Source organism: Pholis gunnellus (genome assembly GCF_910591455.1).
Source record: "Pholis gunnellus genome assembly, chromosome: 17".
In the NCBI taxonomy this organism is placed as follows: domain Eukaryota; kingdom Metazoa; phylum Chordata; class Actinopteri; order Perciformes; family Pholidae; genus Pholis; species Pholis gunnellus.
In genome coordinates, this window is record NC_136544.1 from 7,686,669 (window position 1) to 7,714,467 (window position 27,799).

Genomic DNA, 27,799 nt, shown 5'->3' on the forward strand with positions numbered 1-27,799 from the left:
AATCAGGCAGACTGCCGGCACACAACAGGTTAATACTAATTGAAGTGGAAGGAGGGCTCAAGAAGTGTTTGCCAAGATAAGGCTTACCTGACATGTCAAAGCAAGAGCCATCCAACAATCACCTTGTCAAAGCTGTGATCTCCCTTTCCTCCCCTCCAGCAGCAGCAGCAGGGTGCTGGTGACAGATATGGCCAATTATAGGTGGAAGTGGAGAAGATGATGTGAGCTGAAAGCTTGTTCACACGTGGCGGGTGTCCAGACGGCCAGGGGCTGCATGGTGGAGGGCCATGGGAGAGAAAAGAAACTCATCAATAGTTGAGCTCTCCTCTAGTCTGCTTGTCGTCTGCTCTCCTCTAGTTTGCTCACCTGTCGTCTCGTCTCCTCTCCTCTAGTCTGCTCACCCGTCGTCTCCTCTCCTAGTCTGCTCACCTATCGTCCCCTCTCCTCTCCTCTAGTCTAGTCTGCTCACTTGTCGTCTCCTCTCCTCTAGTTTGCTCACCTCTCGTCTCCTCTCTTCTAGTCTGCTCACCCGTCGTCTCCTCTTCTCTCCTCTAGTCTGCTTACCTGTCGTCTCCTCTCCTCTCCTAGACTGTTCACCTGTCGTCTCCTCTCCTCTCCTCTAGTCTGCTCACTTGTTGTCTCCTCTCCTCTCCTCTAGTCCGCTCACTTGTCGTCTCCTCTCTTCTCCTCTCTAGTCTGCTCACCTGTTGTCTCCTCTCTTCTCCTCTCCTCTCCATTCATTCTGCAGGTCTGTGGCAAATCAAAGACTACTTTTTAGCCGATCAATACTGCCCCTTAACTTCCCTTTATTACTCCACAGCCGGGATAAGGGTTAGCGAGGGAGATGCAATATTCAGTTCATAAATCATGCAGTAAAAAAATGTCAGGGGGGTAATTGTGGTTTTCTAACACCCTTTAAAGGGAGGCAGATTTTATTAGTGGGTTAACATCGGCCGGCGACCCTCATTTCTTCTCATTATGGGCTCATGGAGGCATCACCAAACCTTAAACCCTGGCTTCATTTCTCAAACGCACACCTCTGCTGAACATGCGGAAGCGCAACAAAGCCTTGTTTGTTTGTAATACATGACAGGATTGTCTTGGTCAAACTCATTGTCTGGGCTTTTTAGTTTTATTTTTTTTAATCATTGATTTGTTTTCTGTATTACTTTCTACACTTCTAGTTTCCTGAGCAAATAAAAAGCCTCTTTTCTTTGAGCAAATACATAGCACAAATAACTGGAATGATTGCCTCATTAAGGTGCTCCAGAGTTCTATTACTCCCCCTCTCTCTCTCTCTTTCTCTTCCCTCTCTCTCCAATGAATTTCAATTGGCTGATAATTTTCCACCATATCCCCCAGTTACAGCGCTTTTGTCACATCTTTTAGTGATTAAACGGATCGATTTCTGTTCTCTGTGGGTGATTAATCCCACAGGGTTAGAGAGATTACAGAGAGGGGAGCCACGAAGAAGCCTTCTTAATGGATTCACACAGAGAGCCTTCCATTCATAGGGCTAATGAAATTGGATTACAGGACCGGGGCTTCTAGAGAGGAGAGGGAAAACTCACAAGAGGAAACTCATGTCCAACGGGATAAAAGTTAGGAAGAAAGCAAAAGGGTTTTATGATGAGAAACATTTTGCTGCATGAAATAATGACCTCACCCCCTGTGCTGTCCGAGTGACCCTTCTTGTCTTTTTTTTTCTGACTGAAAAACCCAACACCTGCCTGGCTGGTGGGGGTTCTCACCTCAGCGTGTATCTGGTGAGATATTCTCACAGTGGAGTCTCACATATGATTGATCGTGGTCATTATTAGTCAGTGGGACGGGTGAGCAGTGCAAGGGATCATTGCAGCGAGCCACTGCAGCCGCTACAGTCATTTGGGTATGCCATAGCCCAGCTGTTTAAGGCTTGAGGGAGCTGGTTGTGCTGCAGGGCAGTGAGGGGGTTTGGATGTTGGTGACAGTGGCTGCAGGCCTTACAGTCAGAGGCTCATATCTGTCCTCCACAGCTGGACATGGGAGCGCGGAGGGGAAGCCGTGACTCTTGTGGTCCAGAGGACTGGAACTCTCCTTCAGCCGGGCGATCTGTGTCACACCCCACAGCTTCAAACCTCCTCTAAAGCTGGAGTGGAAGGGGGGTGGGAAGGGGGGAGGCAGGAGAGTGGAAGGACCGGAGGGGAAGGTGGAGGAAGGAAAGCCTGTCGTTGAGTTTTAAAACACATGTATGACCCCCCGGGGGGGGGGGGGGGGGGGGGGGGGGTCAGAGGCCCCAATCACAGCTGGAGGTCATCCGTGTTTCTGGGAGGAAATTGGAGGCGAAGTTGGTCGGAGCCGGTTACTCCAGGTCATCGCACAAGCGATAGCCCCATTTCATCTGGAGTACATAGACTAAATGTGTGACGGATTACAGAGCGGAGAGCACACTCTTTAATCTTTAATCTCAATGGACCTAGGTCTGACGAAATGCCGCGTGTGTGTCTGTACTGCATATGGTACGTCTTTCACAAACATAACAGCTGTTTGTTTTTACCAGAAAGGTATCCACACTGAACAAGAAATTGCAGGAAGTACTGTATTTCCACTATAGGCAAGATTTATTTTTATTTGTGTACTTTATATTCAGACAAAAATGTATTTGGCGAGACTTCGGTGCATGTCTCGTATCAGTCCCACCACTGTACTTAAATGAGTAGTGACAGGTCATGAGGGGGCAATGAAGGGGCAAACAGGGCCCTGAGGTGACATGTCTCATCCCAGAGCAAAGGGCACCGCTGACAGGAAACTGCGAACCAACTAAAAAAAAGCAAAGAAGCGACCGGGTGCTTGTTTGCAGTCACATCCTGTCCCCAATCCACCCTGTCTGCTGCAGCTAGACCAGGATTCCCCCAACATCACTAGGGGGCATCACTGAGCGCGCACACACACACACAGACACACAAATGATTGGTCTACTGAGCCATAACTCAGTTGAATCCAAACACACAGACTTGATATGCAGAATTTTAGATTCAGCATCATTTTGGCTTTTCCCCTCTATCCATCGAGAGTAAATATCCCGAACAAAAGACCCTGCTTGTATCTGCCAAATTACCAAAATGTAAACAAATCGTCAAAAAAAAGGCTCAAAAGGGGTCTTTAAAAACTTCTGGGTCTATAAATTGTGAACTGCTCTTATATGCTAAGGTATGAATTTGTTTTAAAAAAATAGTTGGGCTGGTTGGTAATGCCGATCTTATTTATTCCCCACTCGTTTAATAGCCAACCTGCACTTAAAGCCCATGAAAACGCTTCAAATGATTTCTCTAATAGAATTAAATATTATGGCTAAATAAGCAACAATTCAGAAACACAACAACTGATCAGATTTGATTGACAGTGAGCAAACAATCCGATCTAGAGGGTGCTACATCGTGATTGGCAAATGGAACATTTGACGTCACCGTTTTCAGATGGAGCGCCGCCCACTTCAACCCAGAGAGAAGAGCACAGACACAAACTGTCGTGAAATAACTGGAAATAAGTGTTTCCATGTAGGAACCTCACAACCAGATCAAATGTGTTTTCACTGCCTTTACAACCCAAATATACTCTTCCACTTAAAGTTTTGCTCTTACTGTTCATAGTTTGTTTATTGCCATGAACAAGTAGTGACTTCAACAGAATGAGTAATGATGGAAGTAAAATAATTGAAAATAAGAATTTAAATTCTAACTGTAAAGTTTTCTCATGGTCAAATCAAAATGAATAAAACATTTAAATACTGCAAGCGCTTGCCATTTTTTTCCCACTCACTTTAAATAATTCCACAGATTTACTTTCTTTGAAACAAGAAGGTTTGAATATTTCTGCAAAAAACACACATAAAGAAAACATTTGCTGTGAAATAATCCGCAAAAAAAAACCCACTTTGTAAAGTCCCTGAGGTACGGCCACTTTGAGTATAAGAAAACAAATATTGAAGCTTTCATGACTCACATGACTCGCAAATCTGGGTGAGCTGTGCTTGTGCGCTAACCCAGGGTGCTTTTTTGGAATCCAGTCCAAGGTTGGTTTGGTGTCATGCACTTCTGACGTCAGACGGTTGCAGTTTTGGGGGGCTAATTATGGGCCAACACAGGGGGATTTCTGCCTCAAGTGAAAGCTGCTCACGTAGAGAGGTTAGTCGAGCTGCTGACTCTTTCAAAAACGGTCTGTCTGAGTGAAGCACTCATATATATATACCGGTGTATATATATATATATACACTCACACACACACACACACACACACAAAATCCAAGTGTAGCCTTTATTTCTTGCAGTGCAGAATGTCTCCAGGTAGAGAGGCGAGAGTTTTCCCTCAGTGCAGAAGCCATTAGTCAGAATGGAGGTGATTTATGGGTTGTCTCCTTGCAGAATTTAAATTAACTGCCATGCTGTACGGAGGGAGGAGGGAGGGTACCACTGCTTTTTGGGTTGCTCCCCTTTGCACTTCACCTCGCACTCACTCTGTCTCTCTCTCCCATTCTGTCTTTCCTTCAATCTTTATCTCTCTCCCTCTCTCTCTCTCCCTCTCTCTCTCTCTCTCTCTCTCTCTCTCTCTCTCTCTCTCTCTCTCCCTCTCAATCTCTTGGGCGAAATTTGGAACGTTTTTTGGATCCAGGTGTGTTGTCCGGTGATCAGCTCACTCCCGGATCTCAGAAGATTTTTCGGGAAAATATGCTCAGGCAGGCCAAATGAAAACCTTTAATGAAGCTGAAATCTGAATCATAAAAAGACGGATTCAAGGTCACGGTCAGCAGTATACTCTGTGTCTTATGGACGAGCATTATTCTCCTCAGACAGCTGTCCAGAGAGGGCTGTAAACGCTCAAATATATACATCTTTTAATGTGAATGTGGTTAACATATACACACAATGCTTCCCACACTTATTTTTGAATGATTAATAATAAATGTGTGCCCAATGTGGACATACAGCATTACTAATCATGGGTTTCTCATTATTTCAGGAAGTGCTCTCTCTGCTCCCAGATCCATATTAATGATTTTCATATTAATGATGTTTTGTACGCTATATGATATATAACTGAGCTGGGAGTCAGGCCTGCGGTGTGACATGGGAGCTTAAGGGACAGGAACTTCATCAGAGTTCATCACAAATTCCCTCTGTGCCCTGAGACGGCGCCTGCAGGAATGGGGCAGGTAGCTGGCAGGGTTCGGAGGTCAGAGGTCAGAGGGCCCATGGGTGCCAAACCAGCGAGAAGGTCAATGCTGGGGAGGGTGATGGTGGAGTGAGGAGTGAGGATGACTCCTCATGACATTGCACTGTAAAGCCCATAGAGAGATTTACAAGACCATTTTCTTTCTAGTTGATGTTCTAGATATGTAGATAGAGTCAACATTTACTCACGCTGTATTAATCCCTCTGTGATGATCAGAAGATGCTTTACCAGCAGCTTTATTGCTTCTACCCCCAAAACACACACACACACACACACACACACACACACACACACACACACACACACACACACACACACACACACACACACACCTCCTCATTTCCTCCTGCAGGCTCATTGGGCTCATTGGGCTCACAGTGAAATATGTGGTGATATCATTATGCATCTGTTTCCCGTATAGGGAGCCTTGACCTTTTGTGTATTTGTGCAATTTCGTTGCTGCAGCGCTAAAAGAGGAATGCAATTATTACCTTATAACTTAGTGATTTTAATATTAATATAACTACAAGGCAATATCTTCATCATTCTGCCCAAGTTACAGTAATGAATTATGGAATAATAATTGAATGTAAAACAACGGCATTGTGCCCATGACAGAATTCTCCTCAAGGATGATAAAGTTTGCTTTATCTCTATCTATTGTAAATGTTCACTGTGTTTTACTTAAGGACGGTATTTAATGAGGGGACAACACAGCAAGACAAAACAAAGCATAACAGAAAAAAAGAACATGGACTCATGGGAAAGCTCAAGTTATATAAGTAAATTCATTTTATGACCAAATAAGTCAATAAAATCAGGATAAATAAAAAAAAAAGAGACTATTGTTTACAACATCATAGATGAAGGGAAAACGCATGAATCAATGCATCTATCTAATGTAAACGTTTGGAAGATTGAACAGAAGAATGAGACCATTCACATGTCTGTGCTAAGTGTGAAGCTACCACCAGCTAACTTAGCTTAGCATGAAGACTGGAAACAAGGGAAAACTGCTTCCTGTCCAAAGGTAACAACGGCTGTATGCTTTAGGGCGTGGCTACCTTGTGATTGACAGGTCGCTGCTGCTACCAGAGCCGGATTTGGCGTATCTACGTCACAACTCCCCGCCGTGCAAATATGGTAACCTCCGATCAGTGGTTGCAAAAAAGCCAAGATGGCGACGGCCAAATCGCCAAAATCGAGGCTTCAAAACGGCAGTCCACAAAACAATAAGGTGACGTCCCGATGACTACGTCCACTTTTTATATACAGTCTATGGCTGCAAGGCCACTCGTCCTGGCCAAGAAATAGCGAAGAGAGAATTGTCATTTTTACACAGATTATTTTTGTGCAATACAAAAACAAGATAACGGATACTCATCATTTCATGTAATTGTCAGAAAACTAATAAGTGTATTTCCCCAAAGCGTCTATTCCATTAAGTTTACTAGGATCAAATTGATGCGATAATAATTTTAATTACCACAGTCACTAATAAACATTTTCTTACACACACCTTCTTAAACACAAGTTATTTATGTGATAATTGCCTAGAGACAGATATTCATCTCACTATTAACACTCTTCATCTCCCCCCACTATCTCACCTCTGGGGATGTTGTCTCTTCCATAAAAGCGTGATCCCCTTCCCGAGGACAGAATATTCCTCTGTGGTTTCTCTGCTGCAGTCCTGCCACGCTGGGAGCCAGAGCAGGCCACAGAGAGCCTTCGCTGGACTCCAACTGAGGGTTTGACGGGCTCTTGTCTTCAATGCCTGGATGAAGGAAACCCCCCAGGGACTCAGGGACCTCCCCTTTGGGTTGGAAAAGAAGGACAAACACACAAAAAGAATGTCTCACAAAAGAATCCTCACTTGTCTCCACCAAATATCGCTAAAAACGAATAAATATTTCATTCACACAGGGTTCAATTCCTACAGCGAGGTGTCTGTTTCACTTTCAGTTATTAAACAAGCTGTTTATTCATAGCTTATCAGAGGGATCATAAAATGCTCAATTAACTCTGATGAGTCTCGCATAGAGATAGCTTTCATAGTCTCAGGGTAAAAATAACAATTCAATAATGTTTTTTTTGTGTGCGTTGCATTTTTACACACATGCTTATTAATTCTATTTACTTTCACCACTAAAATAAAAGCACTAGTAGCACTTGAGAGATTTTGGACCACCTAGGTTGACATACGGCCCACAGTCATCACTCATCCACAGACAACCGACAAAAAGATATGAACAGACTTTGAGTTTCATGCCCTTGAAGCTATAGAGTGGATCTGGTAAGAGAAGCAAGGGAAAGTATATTTACTACTACTTGTTTTAAGCTATTGACACATAGCTACTCCTTGTTTTCTCTTTTTTACAAAGCAACAAAATGTTTTACTGAAAAATTAAAAGGAAAAGTTGAGTTTGAGTCTGAGCTGAAGGAGCCATATATCGTTTGGTCCGAGGAATCAGACCCAATGACCCAAAAGCCGATTTCCTCGCTGAAGGTCTCGTTTGTTTATGGAGGTCAAATAAAGGCATCAGTGTTAAAGTGAGACTGTTTCATAGCCAGTTGTAGAAATTGGAAAGAAGGATAACATTCCTAAATATCTCACACTGCAAAATGGCAAATGGCAAAGGTTGTGTATGGTTAAATATGGCAAATATGATGTATCCCAGGACTATGTGTATATAAATATATTCTGACCCTTCTTGTAAAGCAGGATTCAAATCAGATGCAAGAGAAGGAGGAAGGCAGGGAGGAGAGCTTTCTGAAGTGTTTAGCGAATAGATGAGTTTCCAGGTCATGCTGTGAGTGACACTGCAGTCCTGGCCGAGGTGGAAAGGTCATCCCATCATTTGGGAGCCTGGAGGGAGAGGAGTCAAGACCGATTGAAGCCGCAACCAGCTCGCCGCAGGCAAGGCAGGCTAAGGGGACGCACACATGAATCACACACGTGCACGTATAACACACCACATCAGCACATTCGCTGTGATACCTGGATACATTAGCCAGCCCCGCAGCAGGTCAGTCGAAGAGCAAGTCTGCTATTTCTCACTTCTCTTCATTCGGCAGAATTGGAGGACAACGAGTTAAACAACAGTTTCCCTGGAGCTCCGCTGCTCAGTCGAGGGAAAAAAAGACAACGTGTAAACAGAGACTAAAGACCAAGTCGTGTTCAAGGGTGACAAAGCACAGCTGAACATCTTCACTAAATTGTGTGTACAGTATCCTACTCTCGGCTAATGCTGATAGCATGTCTGTGTAATCAGCTCATAAACCTTCCATGATCTCGCATGCAGAGCATGCAACTGTAATCAGCTCATTGCGTTGAAAAGTGCATGCAATAAGGCTGATTTGACTGCACATGTCACTTAACGTGCGAGGTGGTTACAACACGTCGCAATTGCTTTGGTATCAGGCTCCGCCGCGCAAACATGGACCCCTGAGCGTGAAGGAACACCAGGCTGACTCACCTTTAAGTGAAAGAGCTCTGGTCGGCAAAGTCAGAGTTATTATCTCTCGTATGAATGTGACGCTGTCACATGCTTTAGTAAACAGGGCAGACGTCAGGCTTGATGGAACCATGGCTGCTGTAGTGAGGAGGAACACATGGCCTCAGGGTATTCTCTCTCTCTGTGTGTGTGTGTGTGTGTGTGTTTGTGTGTTGCTCACTTCCTCTGGAGTCATGTCCTTCACTGTTTCTGCATTCACCTGGATATTCTGTGCACTACAGAGCGTGTCAGCAAGAAATCACCGAGCCAGGGAGGGCTTAAAGCAAATACATATTAATTTTCTCTGCACATATATAAAACAACTCCTCCCCAGACTCACACATTGCCCTCCTCTGCGTTCTCTCTCTGACATAAACAAACACACACACACACACACACACACACACACACACACACACACACACACACACACACACACTCGTATTCCACAGATACTTTGCAGCAGCCGTGGGCAATTCCCCTCCGATATCAGCCTTTTTCCTTTCCCCTTTTCCTTTAAATGCACAAATGCAACATCTCCCCTTCACTCACCGTCCTCAATTTTTTGTCTTCCTCGTCTTCTTTGTCCCCCCCGCACACCCCCACACCCCCACCCCTCCCCATCTCAAAACCACCTCAGTGGGTGCCAAGCAGTCACAGCAGTGGCTTGATCCTGGCACTTATGAAAGGAGCTCTTTGATAAGCCTCGGCCAGGAGCAACACAAGGGAAGCAATCAGAGACACAAACTCAACTAGAGATGAGGCATCGACTGTGTTTGCCTGTGTGTTTGTGGTGTTGTTTTGTTTCTTTGACCTGTTAAACTTCACTCTTGAAAAAAAAGGAAAAATAGAAATCAAATCTTTGAAAGTCTATTTTTTCTTTTCTTTACTCTTCCATGTTTTTTGGTTTTCCCTTGTGCACTTCTGAAACATTTGGAGACACATTTGTTCTGTCTCCCCATCTCTTTGTAACCAGGGAGAACAACAAAGTGATTAAAAGCGTTTGAGGTGTGTTTGGATGTGGCTGATGTCTGGACACAGTGAGGTTGTGGTTTCCTGTTCTTGTCTTGTCCTCGCATCCGCTCACTTATTGTGTTTCAAAAGCCCTCTCTTTCATCACAGTCCGATCAACTGTGCTGTACAATATCTGAGCTCTCTTTTTTTTTAATACAAATTAACATTACAGCAGTCTTATTTTAATAGGAGCCATCATTTCTACTGGTTACAATAATATTCAAAGGTGATATTTGTATATGATTATATTACATTATTATATATTTGAATTTCAATATGTCATCACCATACACTAACACTAGCCTGATATGCACTCAAATAAGGTTCTGGTTAATGGTTTGAGTAAATAATTATTGAAAACTAGATTGTCAATAAGAAGAAGAAAACATCAGTGGTGTAGTCTATTTCCGCATGTGACTTGTGTTGGCTTTACCAGTTGGTAGCTACCTGTTCAGCGCCATACAACAACAGGCCGACAAAAGTTTGTCACTAGAGTGTGAGCTAGTGAGCACAGTGTAGCATTTAGCAGCTAAAGAGTCAGATGTTACTCTGAGGAGTTGGTGGAGACCAAAAATAGAGCTAAAAGGACTGTGACCATTAGGCTCGGAATTAACAGATGAATGACTCAAAATAAATGCTACTGTTGCTTCGTTAATGCTGGATGTGTAAAGAAACAACAGTTTGCTCTCCATATCAACTTCAAAGGTGAATATATGTCAATGTTGTGTTCACAGCTTCTGGCAAAAAAATAATGTTTAAAGCATTTAATTAGGATAAATTACCAAAACAATTACCACACCTGCAAAGTTAACACAAAAAAAGGACAAATTATTTTGAAATTTCCTAAATTTTCTTTTCTTCTATTTTGGAATGTCTAATACCTGAACACATAGGTGTGTCACACTATCGCCCCAGGTCCACTCCCCACTGAGCAGTGCTACAAACAACCAGTGCAAAGAAAAGGTTAAGAACGTGTGTCTGGTTTCCCACCTGCCAACATGCCACATGTGTTGGCTGGAACGAATCACGCCTGAGGGGCTACAACCCAACCTCTGCAGTGGATACGAACCTTACCCTTACTGTTTTTAAAGAATCTGACATCCATAAGACATCCCCAAAATGCAACTCATGTCATTAAAATCTGTCTCTACCACACGCAGCAATTCAGGGTTTCACAAAATGTCACTTCCATTAAAATATGTGTTGTCACGACAGTCTGGATTCTCTCCCTACATGCTCCAACAAATCAAGCAAAACAAACCAGCTCCACTGACATGAAGCTCAGCTGTCACGGCAGTAAACTCCCTCTCCACGTTGCACCTCTTGCTCCCCTTTTGCCTCTCTATTGCTTGTCTTCCACATCTTTGTCATCTCTCTTTCATCGCTACCGCTCTCTGTTTGTCCTCCCTGGTGTGCATTGATCTCTGTGGTTCAGAGATTTAGAGATTTGGGGCACAGTGATCTCCCTGGCAGTTACAGCCGACAGGTGTGCAGAACAAACAATGGCCCCCTAAACAAACCCCAAAACCAATTTAGGGCTTGTGTGCTTCCTCATATAGGCAAACTCCATGTCTGTTATGAGGAATAAAACAAAACAGGCAAATTTGCATTGCAGGCACACCTGGTGTGCCAGTTATTTGGGTATGTCCACAGACTATGCTCAGTGATAAATTATACAACCAACTGGTGATGCCATAAGTTTGCAACTGAAGTTTAATGATGATGAAGAGAGAGAAATGCAGCAAAATAACTGGAGATATGTCAAGTGTAGTGATGACAAATAGCCAGGCATCTTGCTCATTGATCCATCTCAATCCATCACAAGTGCTCAACCCAGTTCAGGCACAAACAGTCCTATCTAAGCCAGGAATGGGCAACCATGTGAAAGACAAGAATCTGCAGATTTGTATTCAAACCAATGACTACGCCATCTGATTCCACTGATTAGTACAACTTTAAACAGAGAGGTGGAACTGATCATTGAAAACACCTGGTGGATTAAAGTCCTGTTGACTCTTAATCCTCCTTAATCGGTGCATTAATCCCAAAATGTGTTCACGTCATAAAGTAAAAAGCTAAATAAAACTACTCCTTCAAATGTACTATGAACAAACAGCATATATACAGTATATATATAAAATCATGGGTAAAACTTCAGCCGTTGGATTGTGAAGAAATCTTTTGACAAAAGATCCTCCTAGGCCACACCCCCAAAAACTGTGATTGTGAAAAATGATTGTTGTGTGTTGCGCTGCACCGCATCAATCATGGGGCTACTTTTCATAGAACTTCAGCCCATTGCTGTCTGCGTTTCCATAGCGGTCCAAAGACGAGACTGGCGAGGGCTGCTGGTCGCGTGGGGAAATCAAATATAGCTTTTGTCTCGCTGCAATGACATTTCCTGTCGCTTTGTGTTTACTGAAGAAGGTTGCATGTAATTACTAAAATACTGAGGAAGACAATGAAACTAAGAGCGTTTGTCTGTTGAGTGTTTGAAATAATTTGTGCTTAAGAATGTAACCGCCATCAAACAATCAGAAAATATTTTTTCTCCCGTTCACAGCAATGCAGCGCTGTCTCTCTCTCTCTTCTACCGCTCGCCCTCTCAGCTCGGTCGCACGATCGATTTTCTCTCTCTCTCTCTGTCTATTTTAAAAAGAGTGAGGAAGCCGCCTAACTTTACTTTTAATGCTAGCAAACACAAGGTTTTAGGTTTAACTCTTTTTGTTGGGTATAGGTAGAACCCATGGAAGGGTTCCAAGTGGAACCTTTATAAAAGGTCCTACCAGGAACCAAAAGAGGTTCTCTTGAGGGGACAGGGCGGAGAACATAATCGTTTCGATTTTTTTGTGACATTGAACTGCGTTGAGCTACCAGCTGTACCAGCCAGATATACATTTTTACCATTGCTTCTGTGAGGCTGACACCTTTTTTTACCAATCAGCAGCTCATATGGACACGGACGTACCATGTTCTCTCCATCCAACCTGAGCGATGTGTCCATTTTGTGTTATGAACTGTATTAAGACCAAAAACACTGAAGACTGACCTCTCTGCAAACACATATTTCACATGATGACTATGTTTTTTTGCCATCTACAGTCTTTGTCATTTGCTCTCCCACTTCACCATTCATCACTCTAAGAGATGAAAATGTCAAACAAATGACATCACTGCTTTATATAGATTTTTTTTTTCTCCCATGCAGGACCCTTGATTTGATAAAAACCATGAAATCAATAACTAAAAAAAGACACCAATAACAAACGGTGTCGGCGCATTCAGGTGGCAAAGAGGGGAATACAATATCAGCAGAAGAGCGTAAATGTCGGTGGCCCTTAGCGGAAGGATAGATTGGCTGCTTTTACCCTTAAAAATGTACCCGATGTGATGTGCCACTAAGACCAGTAAAGAAAAAGTTTTTAAACAGTTCTTTCTTTATGTGATGTGCCACTTAGACTCTTCTTATACGTGTTATTGCAATTTTAATTTATATTATGCAGGTCAAGCTGTTGGCGTGTGAAAGCCTTTCTTGGCATTCACTTTTGTAATTAGCACCTTTTTTTTTATTATTTGAGAAGCTGTTAGCACTTCCCGGCATAGCAGATTATGTGTTGCCTTGTGTCTGTGCACATATATGCATGAATCTCTAGAACCCTCCTCCAGGAAAAAAAAAAGATTGTCTATCCACAGCTCCATCTTTATTTTTAGAGTCTGGATGCTGATGAGAGAGAGGAGAAAGTCAGGGAGTGAGAAACGGCATGAAGAGTGGGGAGAAGTAGGGAGGGCAAGGGGAGAAGAAAAGAGAGAGATGAAAGAGGGGGAGCAAGATGGTCGGGGGGGGGGGGGGGGGGGGTGTTGTGTTGGCGATTCGGTGGTTCAGGAGAGTGGTAGAAAGAAATGCAGTGATGAGAGTCCTTCCTCTGAGTGAGCCGGAGAGAGAGAAGGGGACGTAACCACACCAACCTCTCACTCGATGGGGGAGCAGAGGGGAGGGGGTGTGGGGGGGCTCCGCTGCTTCTGCCGTATAAAAAGCCAAGCCTGAGAATCCGGCACCACAAACTCACCACACATACATACACACACACACACACACACACACACACACACACACGCACACACAGATCCAGTGGCTGCTCAGTATCTTTCACACTCACCCACTCTCATCCTTTTTTTTTTCTCTCTCTCTCTCTCTCTCTGTCTCTCTCTCTCTCTCTCTCTCGCTCCCTCTCTCCCTCTGTCTCTCACTCCATTCCTCTGGGATCTGCATCCTTCTTGCTTCTTCTCACAAGTCAGATTGTGTTTGTAAGTACAGGCTGAATGTCTCCCTGTGTGTGCTTGGGTTTCCGCAGGTCTTTCTGCATGTGTGAGTGACTGCATGCCTACTTTAGTGTGACTGAGCAGAACACTGAGGAGTATCAAGTGTATGTGGGTCTCTGTCTCGCCCTCACACACTCGCCGGTCCTCTCGCAACTCTTCTCGGGATCTCCGGATCCCTTCCGACGGTGACAGGCTCCCCACACCAAGCAGTCACCATTTCCGCCCCCGGGAGACCCACGCTGGCAGCGCAGCCCCTTCCCCGACTCAGCATCGGGAGGAAGACCCTGGTGGCGGCTGCCGTAGGGGTTATGCTGGTCCTGGTGCTGGTGGTCCTCATCCCCGTGCTCGTCAGCTCTGTGGGTACAGATGCCAGCCACTATGAGATGCTGGGCACCTGTCGTATGGTGTGCGACCCCTACCTGAACAAGGGCACTCCGGCCAGCAGCACCAGCTCCACCGGTCTCCAGGCTGAGGCAGAGGCGTTGAGCGACCACGGCAACGTGCTCCCACCCTCCACTTTACTGCAGGGCCCACAGGGCAAGCCTGGCAGGCCAGGCAAGCCCGGACCACCGGGACCACCGGGGGAACCGGGTCCACCGGGACCTGCGGGGCCTCCTGGTGACAGAGGGGATCAGGGACGGACTGGGATTTTGGGTCTGGGGGAGAACGGAGCTATAAGCACGGCCACCTACAGCACAGTGCCTCGGGTGGCGTTCTATGCAGGGCTTAAGAACCCCCACGAAGGCTATGAGATCCTCAAGTTTGACGACGTGGTCACCAACCTAGGCAACAACTATGATGGCATTTCGGGCAAGTTCATCTGCAGCATACCAGGCACATACTTCTTCATCTACCACGTGCTGATGAGAGGAGGAGATGGCACCAGCATGTGGGCAGACCTCTGCAAGAATGGCCAGGTTAGTGCTTTGAAAGTTTTTCTGAGTTTCCTTTCCTCAGTGTAAGCAATACCTGACTGCCCTGATGCTCACTCTCTTCCGGTCCCTCGCTGCCTGGCTCTGTCGCGCTCTCTCTTAAAAAAAAAAATCCACATTGTCGGGAAGCGATCATTCAAAAAGCCAGGGAATAAAAAGTGACATTGTCAGGCAAGCGTGCGCATCTGCCGTGCGCCTGGAGATAAAGATGTGTTGACTGGCTGCAGCCCGCGACCCCTCTTCGCATGATGCGTCCGGACATTGCCGCGTCCCGCGATCCAAAGGACGGTCACGGTTTGGGGTGAACGGGGGAGTGCGCGCCGATATTTTTGCCTTTACGCAGTAAAATTCGGAACTTTTGGCCATTCCGCTTTTTCTGAATTAGTATTGATATCTAGAGGAATTGATTGGATACATTTAAAGTGTTTCGTGTATTTTATGAGTGATTGTTTTGTATGTCGATTGCTGTTATAGTTACGCTGATATTATTATAATTATTATGATTGTAATTATTACTGCACGAGCCATGCGTGCACCCTTTTACTTTCCGTTTATTTTGTTAAATTGATCTCGTATAACTTTTAGACTATGTGAGCTTTAGTGGCTTGTCTGCGCTGTAAGTGTAAAGAGAGGAGGGGGGATATTAGACATTTCGCCCATAATATTTAGACCGTGCGAGCCCACCAGATTGTGCCCGCTGTCCATCGATGTACCCATCCGTCTTCGCAGTCGTGTTAAATGCACTAGGACGTCTACATGATCTATTCTCGGCTTCTCTGATGCATCGTTTTAATGGGGCTCTAATTCTATTTTTGCGCCCCGGAGGGTCTTCTCAGATTGGTTAATGTGTGCCTTCCGATCAGCCGTCAGATCTGTTCTCTTCAAAGTTGCTCCGAAATACGTGTTGCCTGTAAAAAAAAAGAGAAAAAAAAAGATCGGTGTTACGCCGCAGTTATTGCAGATCTTGTTTGCTTTGTTTGCTCAGGCTGCAAACTGCGTCTCTTTCACATAGTTTGTTGCCAGTATTATGACAAACGTGAAAATTGGAAAATGTTGAATGCATGAAAAATCCGCTAAGAAGCAATTTGCCACTTAAACAAAAATGCTTATGCTACAGTAAGTTTTCACACTCGATCCATCAAGTACAATTTCAGTGACGTGCTCAAACAACATGCAACATTAAACTAATTAAAGCTTCAATTCTGTGTTAAGGGTATTATGTGATAAGAAATCAAGAGGAAGTAGAAGTCGAGGGGTGGCCTGTATGGCATTTCACACATTGCCATGCTTCTCTAATTTGTACTGCTCTGCTGCACTTTATTTCTTGCCACCGTAATCTTTATACTCAAACTGAATTGTACACATGGAGACACAGTAGCCTACTGTAATTAGAGATGCTGCATGGTGACACACTAAGTCAGATCCCACTTGCACAGGAAACGCATCATTTGCGGCCCTTTTCATGAACGCTTTGGGATTTCTGATTCACCATCGTCAGGTTGTTCTACAGTCAGAGACACAGAGCTCTGCAATGAGATGAGATAAGTAATAAACGTAAGATCGGATCCTCCAACCGTCATTTAAAATCATGTCCCAGCAGCCTCTGCGACCTGTTTCACGTCTGCTGACTGTGAAATAATGTAATTTTTCTCAGGTTTTTGGGGGGTAAATGCCATGTGGAATACATAGGAGAAAAAAATCATGTCAATTAATAAAAAGAGAGTTAAACTAAAGCCGAAATATGTTGGGATCAATAATAAATAAATAAACAGCTGGCATGGGCTGTGTAGGGTGAAGCTGCAGTCTCACCAAGGCAGCCATAGGTTATTTCCTTTACCCTCGCCAAGTTCACAGCACGCAAAAAAAAGAGAGTTACAGCAATCTCCTTCTATATATATAATGTCTCACTCAAGAGTAATGTTTATGGGTGGGCGTAAAAGCATTGATATATAATAGGGGAAGAAGAGCATATGTTCCTATAAAACGCCTTCTGTTCCCGCTTCGTTGTGCTCCCAAGAGGAGGTTGCGGAGGTACTTAAGTTAGACGAACGCAGTGTGCATCTCCAGAGACCCGCGTAATGTTTATAAAGTGGCAACTGCGTCTATTTCTCTATAGCCTATGCATAAACACGCTGTCCTCTCGCCGCGGTGTTTATTAGCTGGTGTGTTTGGCTGATGGAGAAGGCCCCAGAGCCTCAGTCTGTGTAAGTGACTGTGAATGGTTATAAATGTTGGGCCAACTCATGCTACATCATTGATGAAGTGCCCAGAGTCAAAGTGAAGCTCCTGCAGTCACACCGGTGCTTTCCTCAGCTCATTAAGGCCGCAAAAAGCTACACAGTGGGTCAGGACGGAGGAGACTAGGGAATTGTAGACAATACTAGCATTTTATCATCTTTTGGCTTTAGTGAAGCGGTGGGTTTCCAGGCCCTGCAGTGCTGTTTCACTCCAGCGTGTGCTCCTCCCACTCAAGGGGTTCTTACAAGCTGTGACTAACATCAGCATCCATAGGTTACTTTATTTCTTCTCCTCTGCTTCCCCTGCCAGAGCGCAACACAAGAATCCTAGCACTGTCCTCAAAACTTTGACACTTTTCAAGTTAGACCAAAAAGTGTGCGAGTGGAGCTTCCTGGTAAACAAACAAATAGGAAATCTATTTTCAGCACAGCACACTTTGCGACACACGCTTTCCGAGCTCCCTTCCACACACCCCCCGATCGGCTTCTTCGCCGCCTGCTCTTTCACTCGTGTGCCAAATGCTCCGGCCGATCCTAAAATCTCACCGGTAAATCAATGCTCTGTTATAACCTGTCTTGTACAAGCCCCGAGAGAGACACAGTGGTGACAATGAAAACAAGTTCAATGGATACAGTAGCAGGGAGAGAGAGAGAGCATAGTTATTGTGCTATTGTGCCATCAAGTCTGTTTAATTGTAATTAAAAAGCTTGAACCAGATCCAAGATGTGTTTGCGCTTCTCCTCTCCATTCCCTTCTTAATATTGTTATTAATCCGCAAAACCGTTTCAGAGTTAATTAAAAGCAATGACTTCAGCGTCAGTCTCTCAAGAGGACCATAGTGAATAATCACTCTGTCTCCTCCTTTAATAAGCTTCAACGTCCTTCGTGCACATGGCTCTTCCTTAGCAATTACCGCTGCAGTCTCCTCCTCACACACACACACACACACACTCACACCACACACACGCATGCCCCCCCCCCCCTCCTTTTCACCACACCCTCACAACCCAATGCCTCAACCCACACTGTGCACTGCCCTCCATCTCTCCTCTATATCAGGTCTGCAGACGTTCACTTTTCCAAAAGGAGCAGAAAGTTTTCATCTTAAAAAGGAAAACTTCTTCTTGAAAAAAAAACAACCAGAATCCAGATTGCGCTATCACAGAATCGATTTGCCAACACACAATGTCATCAATATTCTTCGTTGCCTTCAAGTGATGCATTGCACTATAAGAGAATAAGTTAAAGCGTGCCATCCTTTTCTCAGATTCTGTTTTTGCGCTTGAATCACAGGGAGGGGATGCTGTTTTTTTTTTACCCTTAAGTGTTGCTCAAGTTCAGCCGCGTGCCATTTCCTTCTCACACCATTCCCCTCAGTACATCATTGACACCTCCTGGGTGGGTGGGTGGGTGGGGGGGGGGGGGGTCTTCATCTCTGGTGCACACAAACACAAGACTATTTATCCTGTTGCTGGGTATCCAGGTGAAACCCACGCATTGTGTTTAGCATGTGGTGACAATCCCGACATCCAAAGTAGGAGCAGAGCCATCTGGATGAAGTCTGCTCTGTTTGATTTGGTTAGAAACTCTAATGAAAGGTGTGAGAATCCCATTAACTAGCCTGTCACTCAAGATGGGCTGGGGTCTTTATTGATTAAACATACTTTTATTTATTTTTTACAGGTGTTTTGCAATTTCAGTCCAAAAATGTAATACATGATTGCAAGCGAGGTATCCACACACGCGTACGGCAGCACTTCGACTTGATTGATTTTAACATTCTGGTAATGTTCAGACCTGCTATTCTTCATCGTGGTGTGACTTCAGCACTGAGAGGCCTCTGTGTGTCTGCCTGGTGTAACAGAGAGACTCTGTCTGAAATAGACAGACAGGGTTTGAGAGAGAGCCACCCTCAGTCCCTCAGCCTCTTCGCCTGCGGTATTGATCCCCTTATGTGTACGTGTGCGTCTCTTTCCTTCTTCTGACAGACCCATTTCTTTCTGCGTGATGTATACTGTGGCATATCTTCTATAATCAGCCCGAGAGGTACTGGAGGCGGACCTTTGGCCTTGATCTGCTGTGTAATTGGACATTGGATTTGACACTCTGCCGAGTGGAACATTAGAGCCGGTCTAATTAGGTGCGAGGGCTATCAAATGAAGATTGGCCCATGTTGTTAGGAAATACCACACAGATTGGAAATGTCAAGATGACACGGGCTGTCATCGGCAAGGAACAGGCGAGAACATCTATCATTTATTGGTGGAGTTTCAAATCTTGCACGGAAACTGCCCACCACTCGTCTGCAATAATTCTAGAGCCTTTCAAACATTTTACACACTGAGCTCCACAGACAGAGAGATATTAGTGCACACACTCACCGCGCCCGGCATCCCAGCCTAAGTAGCTCATGAAATGCTGCTATAATGTCTCGTGTAGTCGTGAGAGCGAAAACACACGGTCTAAAATAGGATTGTCTCCGGTGGCTGACTGACTCAGGGATGCTATGGTGTTGACTCACAAGAGTTCTTCATTATAATGAGGGCCATATGGGAGATAGACAAGTGCCCCTGGCCCTCTTATGCAAACATCTCTCTCTCCGTCTCTCCCCACGCCCCTGACATTTAGCCGTCCCCCGAATTCAGACTTCAGTGATACCCACAATTATCCTCTCCGTCTTCACGGGGGGAAGCAGCAAGTCAATGGCTTTGAAATGACTCAGAGTCTGCTACATAAATCAATGTGTTTAACACCTACTACCCCTCCCCTTTAAAATGAAAATGGGTGAGACAGTAAGAGAGGATGAATCGGCTACTGTATGAAAAATGCATGTCACAGCAAAGCTGACAGTCTGCCTCTCATCCAACACTCGTACAGACACTCTCGTCGCCTCATTTTTAGAGCGTCTTTTTTCGTTGAAGAATAAAGGGAAAATCTCAGTGCCTCCGGGTTACTAGGAAGCACGCTGGAAGAAAAACAGGCTTAGTGGGAACAAAGGTTGAACATTTTGCTGAAAAAGTCTCTTTTTCAGACGATGCCGGGAGCAGTGATTGTGGTCTTGGGTGTCGAGTGCTGGAGGCGCACAGTGCCCTGTATCTCAGTAATTAACTGAGCGTGATGAGTCAGACACAAGAGAGAAAAGAGTGGCTGGATCGCAGGTCAAAGTGGATGCCTCTTTTTCCCCCCCAACCACTGTTTCCTCTGACAAGCCTCTCGCAGTGGCTCTTTCAAGAGGAGCCGTCTTGATTTCCTCCTCTTTGTTGCCCGCTGATACAATTGCAACACGGTCCATTCTGGCCCCTGGATGGTTTCTACAGTATTGGGATTGAATGTCGGTGACGAGCTAACGTCTGACACCAGATTCAGCATCGGTGTCAGCAATTTCGTAAAACAGCGAGAGGTTTTGTGCAGCAAAGTCATTCTGTTTTTTAAAGGAGGCTGAGCAGGTACAAAACGAACAGCTGGTGAAATTAATTCAGGAAGCCTTTTCCTACTCCTGTCTGACAGATGGCAAATCTCCTCTCACCATTTCATTCCTCTTATCATGTTTTCACTTAAGTTCCTCCGACAAATAAACCGGTATCACATGGGGGACCTGGCGTTTTCTGACACAATTCTTTTGCAACCCCATTGTAGTTTCCTGCTCTCATTAGTTCTGTAAAATTGCATCTCGTGCGCACAGAAATGCACGTGGACGTGTGTGTGTGTGCGTGTGTCTCCTTGGCTCTGTGTGTGTCTGTGTGTGTGGTGCAGTGAAATGTTGGACCGGGCTTAATAGCTGTGGCAAACTATCTAAGCTGCTATTAGGCATGCAGTTCACGGCCGGAATGTTCAAACACAATTAGACGGCAGTACACTTTGATTTAAAGAGGACCAATAGACCCCGTCGATCCAAAATGGAGGCTCAACATCAAGTCAACAAATCCCTGTCAGTGAGACTTGTCCTTGTCACGGTGACAAAGCCTCTCGTAAGATGTCCCAGTGGGACGTTGCTGGCTCCTCCTGCACCAGACACAACAGATAAAACTTCAAATTGTCCCGCTTTTCATACACAGCATGCTAATAAGGGTTTAGAACAGACGCACACTACAGCTGCTGGAGGAAAAACAATATAGAATGCCTTTTTAAACAGACGCAGTTTTATCATTTTGTCATTGAGGAGCGGTGAGTCGGTATTTTAAAAATGTGCGACAACTTGAGCTCAGATTCCTCAAATAAAGCCCCGTATTACTGCTCACTGTGATGTTCACATTCACAGCTACTGTACACAGAGAATCCACAACTCCCTTTTCCTGGCACGCATTATCCATTAAGGCCGAGCACAGCGTTGAATTTCCCGTTTCTCCACTCAGAGTATTATTCAATCAAAGCCATCCCGTTGACGATATGACGGATACAAACACGCGCGAGCAGCCAGAAGGAAGACAACATCGCCTGACACCTCATTTACCATGGCTGGAGCCGGCGCTCGCAGCCTCATGCTTTGTTTGTCTTGTCAAAGTTCCTCTACATATTCAGCGTCAAGGTCACGCACTGCCAGTTGTCTGTTTTGTCCTGCTCATCTCTCTCGCTATACATCTGCCATACCCGGCATCCGAACCTCATATCCCTAAGTTCCTAGTGTGCAGTGAAAACAAGAAAAAAAAGAAAAGAAAAATAGCTCCAATAGGAGCTCCCTGATCATTATTTCAAAAATAGTGAGGCTTTATTCATGCGCGCTGATCATTGAGAGCAAACAAAGGAGGCCTAGACTAGGCAGTTAGTCTCAGAAGGGGATAAAAAAACCATTAGAGCAAAGAAACACAACAAGACAAAAATATCGTTGTGGAAGAACTGGAAGGATTTCAGGGAAGTTTGCCTTCATCAGGGCTTTGCTCTGTCTCTGCTGAAGGAAAATGTTATATTTATAATGTCCTCCCCACAAGAAGAAGAAAAAAACACAGAAATCATGCACAGTTAGATGGCTTAAATGCCTTAAAGTGCAAATGAAGAGAATAATTTAAAGGTATTACACATCGTTGACATTGCCAGAGGTTCCCAGGTCCGTGTGTGAACACCTAGAAAGGGAATTTTTTTTTAAAAGTTTCATTAAAATCCCAACTGACAAATCCTCCTGAGCCATCATCACCCGCTCCCCCGCCAACCCAAGGCGCTAACCCTCTAATAGGACGTTGTTGACTTTGCACGCTCGGGGAGCATCATATCATATTAATATGCTCCGGACGGCGGCATCTCAGAAATCAGAACAGGAGGCTTTGTTTGCACGTCGATATGAGCTGCGCTAGATTTAATCAACAGGATAAACAATGAAAAAGAACAATATTCCATATATTACTCCTTCATCTTAAAACCTCTCCTCAGAATGAAATTATTCAGATTAGGCTTCACGGCGCTCGCACACTAATACCAACGTGACTTTCACTGTCGATGGCATGTTGTTAAAAAGTTTGAGACACCCTCCAAAACTCCTTTAAACATAAAGCGGGTCATTTTGCAGTAAAGTCCTGAGGATTGTCGTTAGGACTGGAATGTTGCTGTATATAAATTACTCCCCGAGTGTCGCGCACACGTGTTCTTTTAAACTCACCAGGGTCACTAGAGAGGTTTTGCAATGCCCCGTCATTGTTCATTTCACCTTCCATTACAAGATTGGGTTTTTTTTTTTAAATTTCTTTTCATTGACAAAAATTCCGTTGAGATGGCTGAAGGAGTGTCGACCTCGCTCCTCTCTGCTTCGCAGCTCGATGCGGTGAGGTGAAGGAAAAAACACATTTTGAGAATCTCTGACAGGTTCACGAAAGAAAGCAAAATATTATATGTAAAAGCTCATAAATGATTTGAAGGCACAGTTTTCTGCAAGTAATAGAAATGGTATATTTCTCTTGCTGCTGTATTTAATGCTGAACCATATAAAATCAGTGTTAATAATGGTCACAAATATCACAATGTTGATTTATGTGGGGATGTTAGCAGACCTGCAGTAAGATGAAGAGATGCTCTGTAATACAATGTCACCAACATACTGCAGCACTATACAGCCTGGTCCTTTCCAGGTCTTTGCCTGCTTCAATGTAAGGAGTCACGGATGTGGCACTTTACCACTTCAGTGCTTTCCACAGTAGCCGTGCGGGAAAGGCTCACTCTAGCCTCTGGTGACTGTTTGTCATTGTGCTGCTCAGGAGAACAGCATTTAAGACTCTTACATGCTTCTTTTAAGAGATGGTCTGCTTTTTATAGCAGACTTTTATAGCACTTACAGCTTGCCAGTAATTGTAAAGGGACAATTTGCCGTAGTCTACCACATGCTGTAACAGAAAGAACAGAGAAACAGTTTAGTACAGTTTAGTAAAATAAACCCTTTAATGTGTATTTTGGGTCTTTTCTTTCCACTCGTCTGGAAGAAAAAACTCAAACTCTTAAAACTGACCAGTGTGTGAAAGACGATGAGTGTGCCTGTAGGGTCTCCCCTTAATGAAGCTTCGCTTGGTGAACAGAATCCATAGAAAAAGACTTAACAACAGTAACAACAATAATGATCAAACAAACCCAAATAGAAACTCTTGACAATAAATAAATGAATCTTGAAATCATTCATTGGAATTGTGCAAAAACCACATAATGTATTCATTTTTTGTAATGTCAGGAGAACCTGTTCCAGGCTGCCTGTTAGGTTTTCTGTGCTGTAGATCTCTGTAAGTAGCTATACCTTTGTCAATACGCCTATTGTGTGTGCTCCTTAAATAGGCCAACTAATTATTGGGCATCCTCTATGCCGCCATTTGGGTCAGCGTGTCGACACCCGCTCGAAGAGCCACGATTTAGAGCTGTGTAGACAAACGCGGAGCCATGGAAAGGGACAAAATGGACTTTGGAGACCCGATAATGAGCCACATTGATTCAACCTTACTGACCAGACTAAGTGACTAATTGGCTTATTTAACCAATGGATACTTTAAAGGATGTACAGTACTTTCTTTTTTTTCATCTCAAGAGAAAATAATGATCTTTTTCTTTTTCGATTCTATTTAAGTTACGCCTGACGCAGTTCTCCTCGTTAGTCATTGTTTAATAGCACTGAGATACTGCACAGACTGGAAGCATTTGGAGAGTGGCACATTTTTGGATGCTCTGCTCTGAAACAATGCCTGTTAGGTTAACGTTAACACTTAAAGTTTTAATTTAGCTTCTGTAATGAGTGGACCGTTTAGGAATTACCACCCTTTTTATGGTCAATTTTAGGTGACCAAAGTTAGCTGGCAGATTAACATGAATGTAAATTAAGTCAATGTTTATATCTGAACCCTCGATTACTATCAGCAGTTTATGACCCATATAAACCCACAGACCTGGAGAGGCTCTGCCAGGCCTGTACTGCCGCCAGATTTACTTCTTGCCTGTTTTGTGGGCTTTTTGCCTTCAGTCTGGTCTTTGATGCTGCAGTACTGCAAGTTGGACTGAGATGAAGTTGATAAAGTACACTGGCCATTAAACCCCCTTGGTTGTCTGAATGTTAAGGCTCATCATCCTGCAGCATGTCCGATATGTAATGGTAAATGGACTTGTACTTGTATAGCGCCTTTCTAGTATTCCGGCCACTCAAAGCGCTTTTACACTACATTTCATTCACCCATTCATATCCATTCATACGCTGATGGCACAGCCTTCGGGAGCAATTTGGGGTTAATTGCCCAAGGACACGTCGACGTGGACTGGAGGAGCTGGGGATCGAACCGCCGATCTTATGATTGAATGTATGTGTGTGTGTGTATGCGTAAAGTCTATTTACTGGTCTCAGGGTGTGAAAAAAAGTTGTGCAAAGCCTTTTTGTGCCTCTGCAAAATCTGATAGATTGCTTAAAGTGATGTCAGTTTAGGGGAGTGAGTTTACCAGACCTGTAGCTTGAGTTGCATTGTGGGTAATGTAGGCACCAGCTTTTGACAAGCAAGAAGAATGCATGGAATAAAAAAAAGGCGATAGCTCTTGTTCTGCTGCTATTGATCAATCTCAGTATTCTCTGTGTCTGTCCGGAATAAGGTTTATGTTTAAGACTGCTGTGGAGGATCATATCTAACTGGGCCTCAGCAGACAAAGTCACACACCGTATGCCGTATCTATGACCTTCATTGAATGTTAGTGCTGTTTTCTTTTAACTTTCTACTCCCACTTTTTAAATTGTATGCATATTGTATTCTGCAAAAAGAAGACTACAAACAGTTCTTAAAAAGTGCAACTTGAGATGCAGTATTTTGTATTAGTCATTCCTGGTAATATGTACAATTAGTCTCCCTGTCACACACACACACACACGCTTGAAAACACAGCTATTGTTTCAGTGCCCATTTGGCATCGCAGCTGGCTTTCCTCTCCAGCGAGAGAGAACATGTTTGTGGTGGAGGTCTTAATAAGCCAGGACAGGTTATTTGGAAACAGCTCCAACCTATAAGCCAGACTGGCAGAATACCCACACACACACACACACAAATACACACACACACACACACACACACACACACACACACACACACACACACACACACACACACACACACACACACACACACACACACACACACACACACACACACAAGAAAACAGAGATAAAAAGTCTCTATATACTCTTGCTACTCCTCACTATACATTTTGAAATATTTCTTCTTGCCTTCAGTGGGCATTGTTTGTTTCTTTTATAAAAATGTGAGTCATTTCCTCCAGAAGGAGAAGCTCACAAAGCCAGCCTTGTTGTTGAGTTTCTGAGACTTTCTCTTCCCGTGGACCTATTGTTCCAAGGTTGAATGTTAGGTCTTCCGTGGAAGACCGCTGGCTTGATTGAACCCATAAATCTGCTTGACAGAAAGGCCCGAGGTTTGACTGACCCTGTGGTTGGACCTGTATGTTTAATATCTATATGAAGAACTATTTGTGCCATTGTGTCCAGTAACTCATACAACTTCAAAATGAAAAACTTTTTGGACGTTTTGTGTTTCAAGAAATTCTTTCAAGAAATGTTTTTTAGTTTAGTTTTTTTTTAATAATTATTATTTGGCACACTTTCTCCCTCTGTGCAAATGATGTAACTATCTAGTGGTGCAGCAGAACAGTGATATTTTTACCAGTGACAGTTTCTAGGTTGATTGTTTAACAATTTTGTTCTCGGCAATTATCAGAATATCTAATAACCTTATCAATAGATATAAATACTAATGTGGTGATCTTTACGCCATTGAAGAAGGAGGACTAGATGTTGGTGGAGAGCTGAATCCAGGCATGGCTCCAAAAATCATCGGATGGATTTTATTTATCACTGTGAAATAGAGACTTTTTTTAACATGTTCCCTGTTTTCTCATAAACTCCTGCACTTTCTTGAAGAGAAAAAAATATATATTTATAAATGCTTTGTAAGGCATAAATAGTCCTCACTTTAGATGAGGTCACACAAAATACTTTACTAATGATTAGTAACTACCTTATTAATCGTGAATTGCACTATTAATACGCGTTTATAAAGCATATATTAACATATCCCCTAACCATTAGTGCATATCTAAATCATATATATACAAACGCATGAATAATGTAAATCTAAATAAGTTCTTAATCCTTAACTTACACTTTATAAATGATCTTATTAATCATCGACAACTCCTCAATAATTGGTTTGTAATACATATAATACTTCATTTACAAATGGGAATCCATCATTTATAAAGTATGAAAACACAATCATGAAACACATAATAGACGAGCTTATTAATCAAGAATAAAACATTTATAACTGTTGTTATGAATTGTATACTAATGAGAGTTAATGTCGGAACAATGCTTTATAAATGACTAGTTAAGTGTTTACTCATACTTAACCAATGCTTCATAGGGTGTAGTTATTATAAAGTGCTACCAAAACTTCTAATTTCCTACCAGTATGTCTATTTTTCTGCAGAAGAATTCAGAGGATTTTCCAGAGGATTGTGAAACCTTGGTAGCTCTGTTTCACAATAATGGAGACAGGGAATACTAACGCTATCTGTCTATCTGTGTGTGAGAGAATGACAACCTATTTGGGTGTTTTTTCTAAATGATTTAACCCACTGTCCTGATATGCACTGTCGCTAACGAGCCTATACCCCTTTCTCCTACATGTTCGTCTGTCCCCGTTCGTCCAGGTTCGTGCCAGCGCCATCGCCCAAGACGCTGACCAGAACTACGACTACGCCTCCAACAGCGTCATCCTCCATCTGGACGCCGGCGACGAGATATACATCAAACTGGACGGAGGCAAAGCCCATGGAGGAAACAACAACAAGTACAGCACCTTCTCTGGCTTCATCCTCTACGCCGACTGAGAACAGACAGACACAGAGACAGTCAGTGGGGAAGAGATTGAGCGAAAGGAGTTATGTGGGTTGGGGTGGGGGTTTGTGGGGGGGGGGGGGGGGGGGGGGTGAACGTGTGTTAAAAGCTGGAATGCTGTCTAGTTTTCCTAATTCTCTCCATCATCATGGACACTTCTGCTTCGTAAATTCATCAGCCGAGACATCCAGGCTCTGTAGCCGAGTCTGGATGCAAAGCTCCCGAAGGACACACTGCGTGGG

General features: G+C 43.9%; 1 protein-coding gene across 1 annotated transcript; it reads left to right on the forward strand.

Moving 5' to 3' along the window:
• Positions 1 to 14,257: 14,257 nt before the first annotated feature.
• Positions 14,258 to 27,550, forward strand: LOC306709816 (C1q-related factor-like; the record flags this gene model as incomplete). The annotated part of the gene is made up of 2 exons (XM_079178108.1): positions 14,258 to 14,956; positions 27,371 to 27,550. The coding sequence occupies exons 1-2, from the start codon at positions 14,348 to 14,350 to the stop codon at positions 27,548 to 27,550; spliced, it is 789 nt and encodes a 262-aa protein (XP_079034234.1). The 5' UTR covers positions 14,258 to 14,347.
• Positions 27,551 to 27,799: the final 249 nt, after the last annotated feature.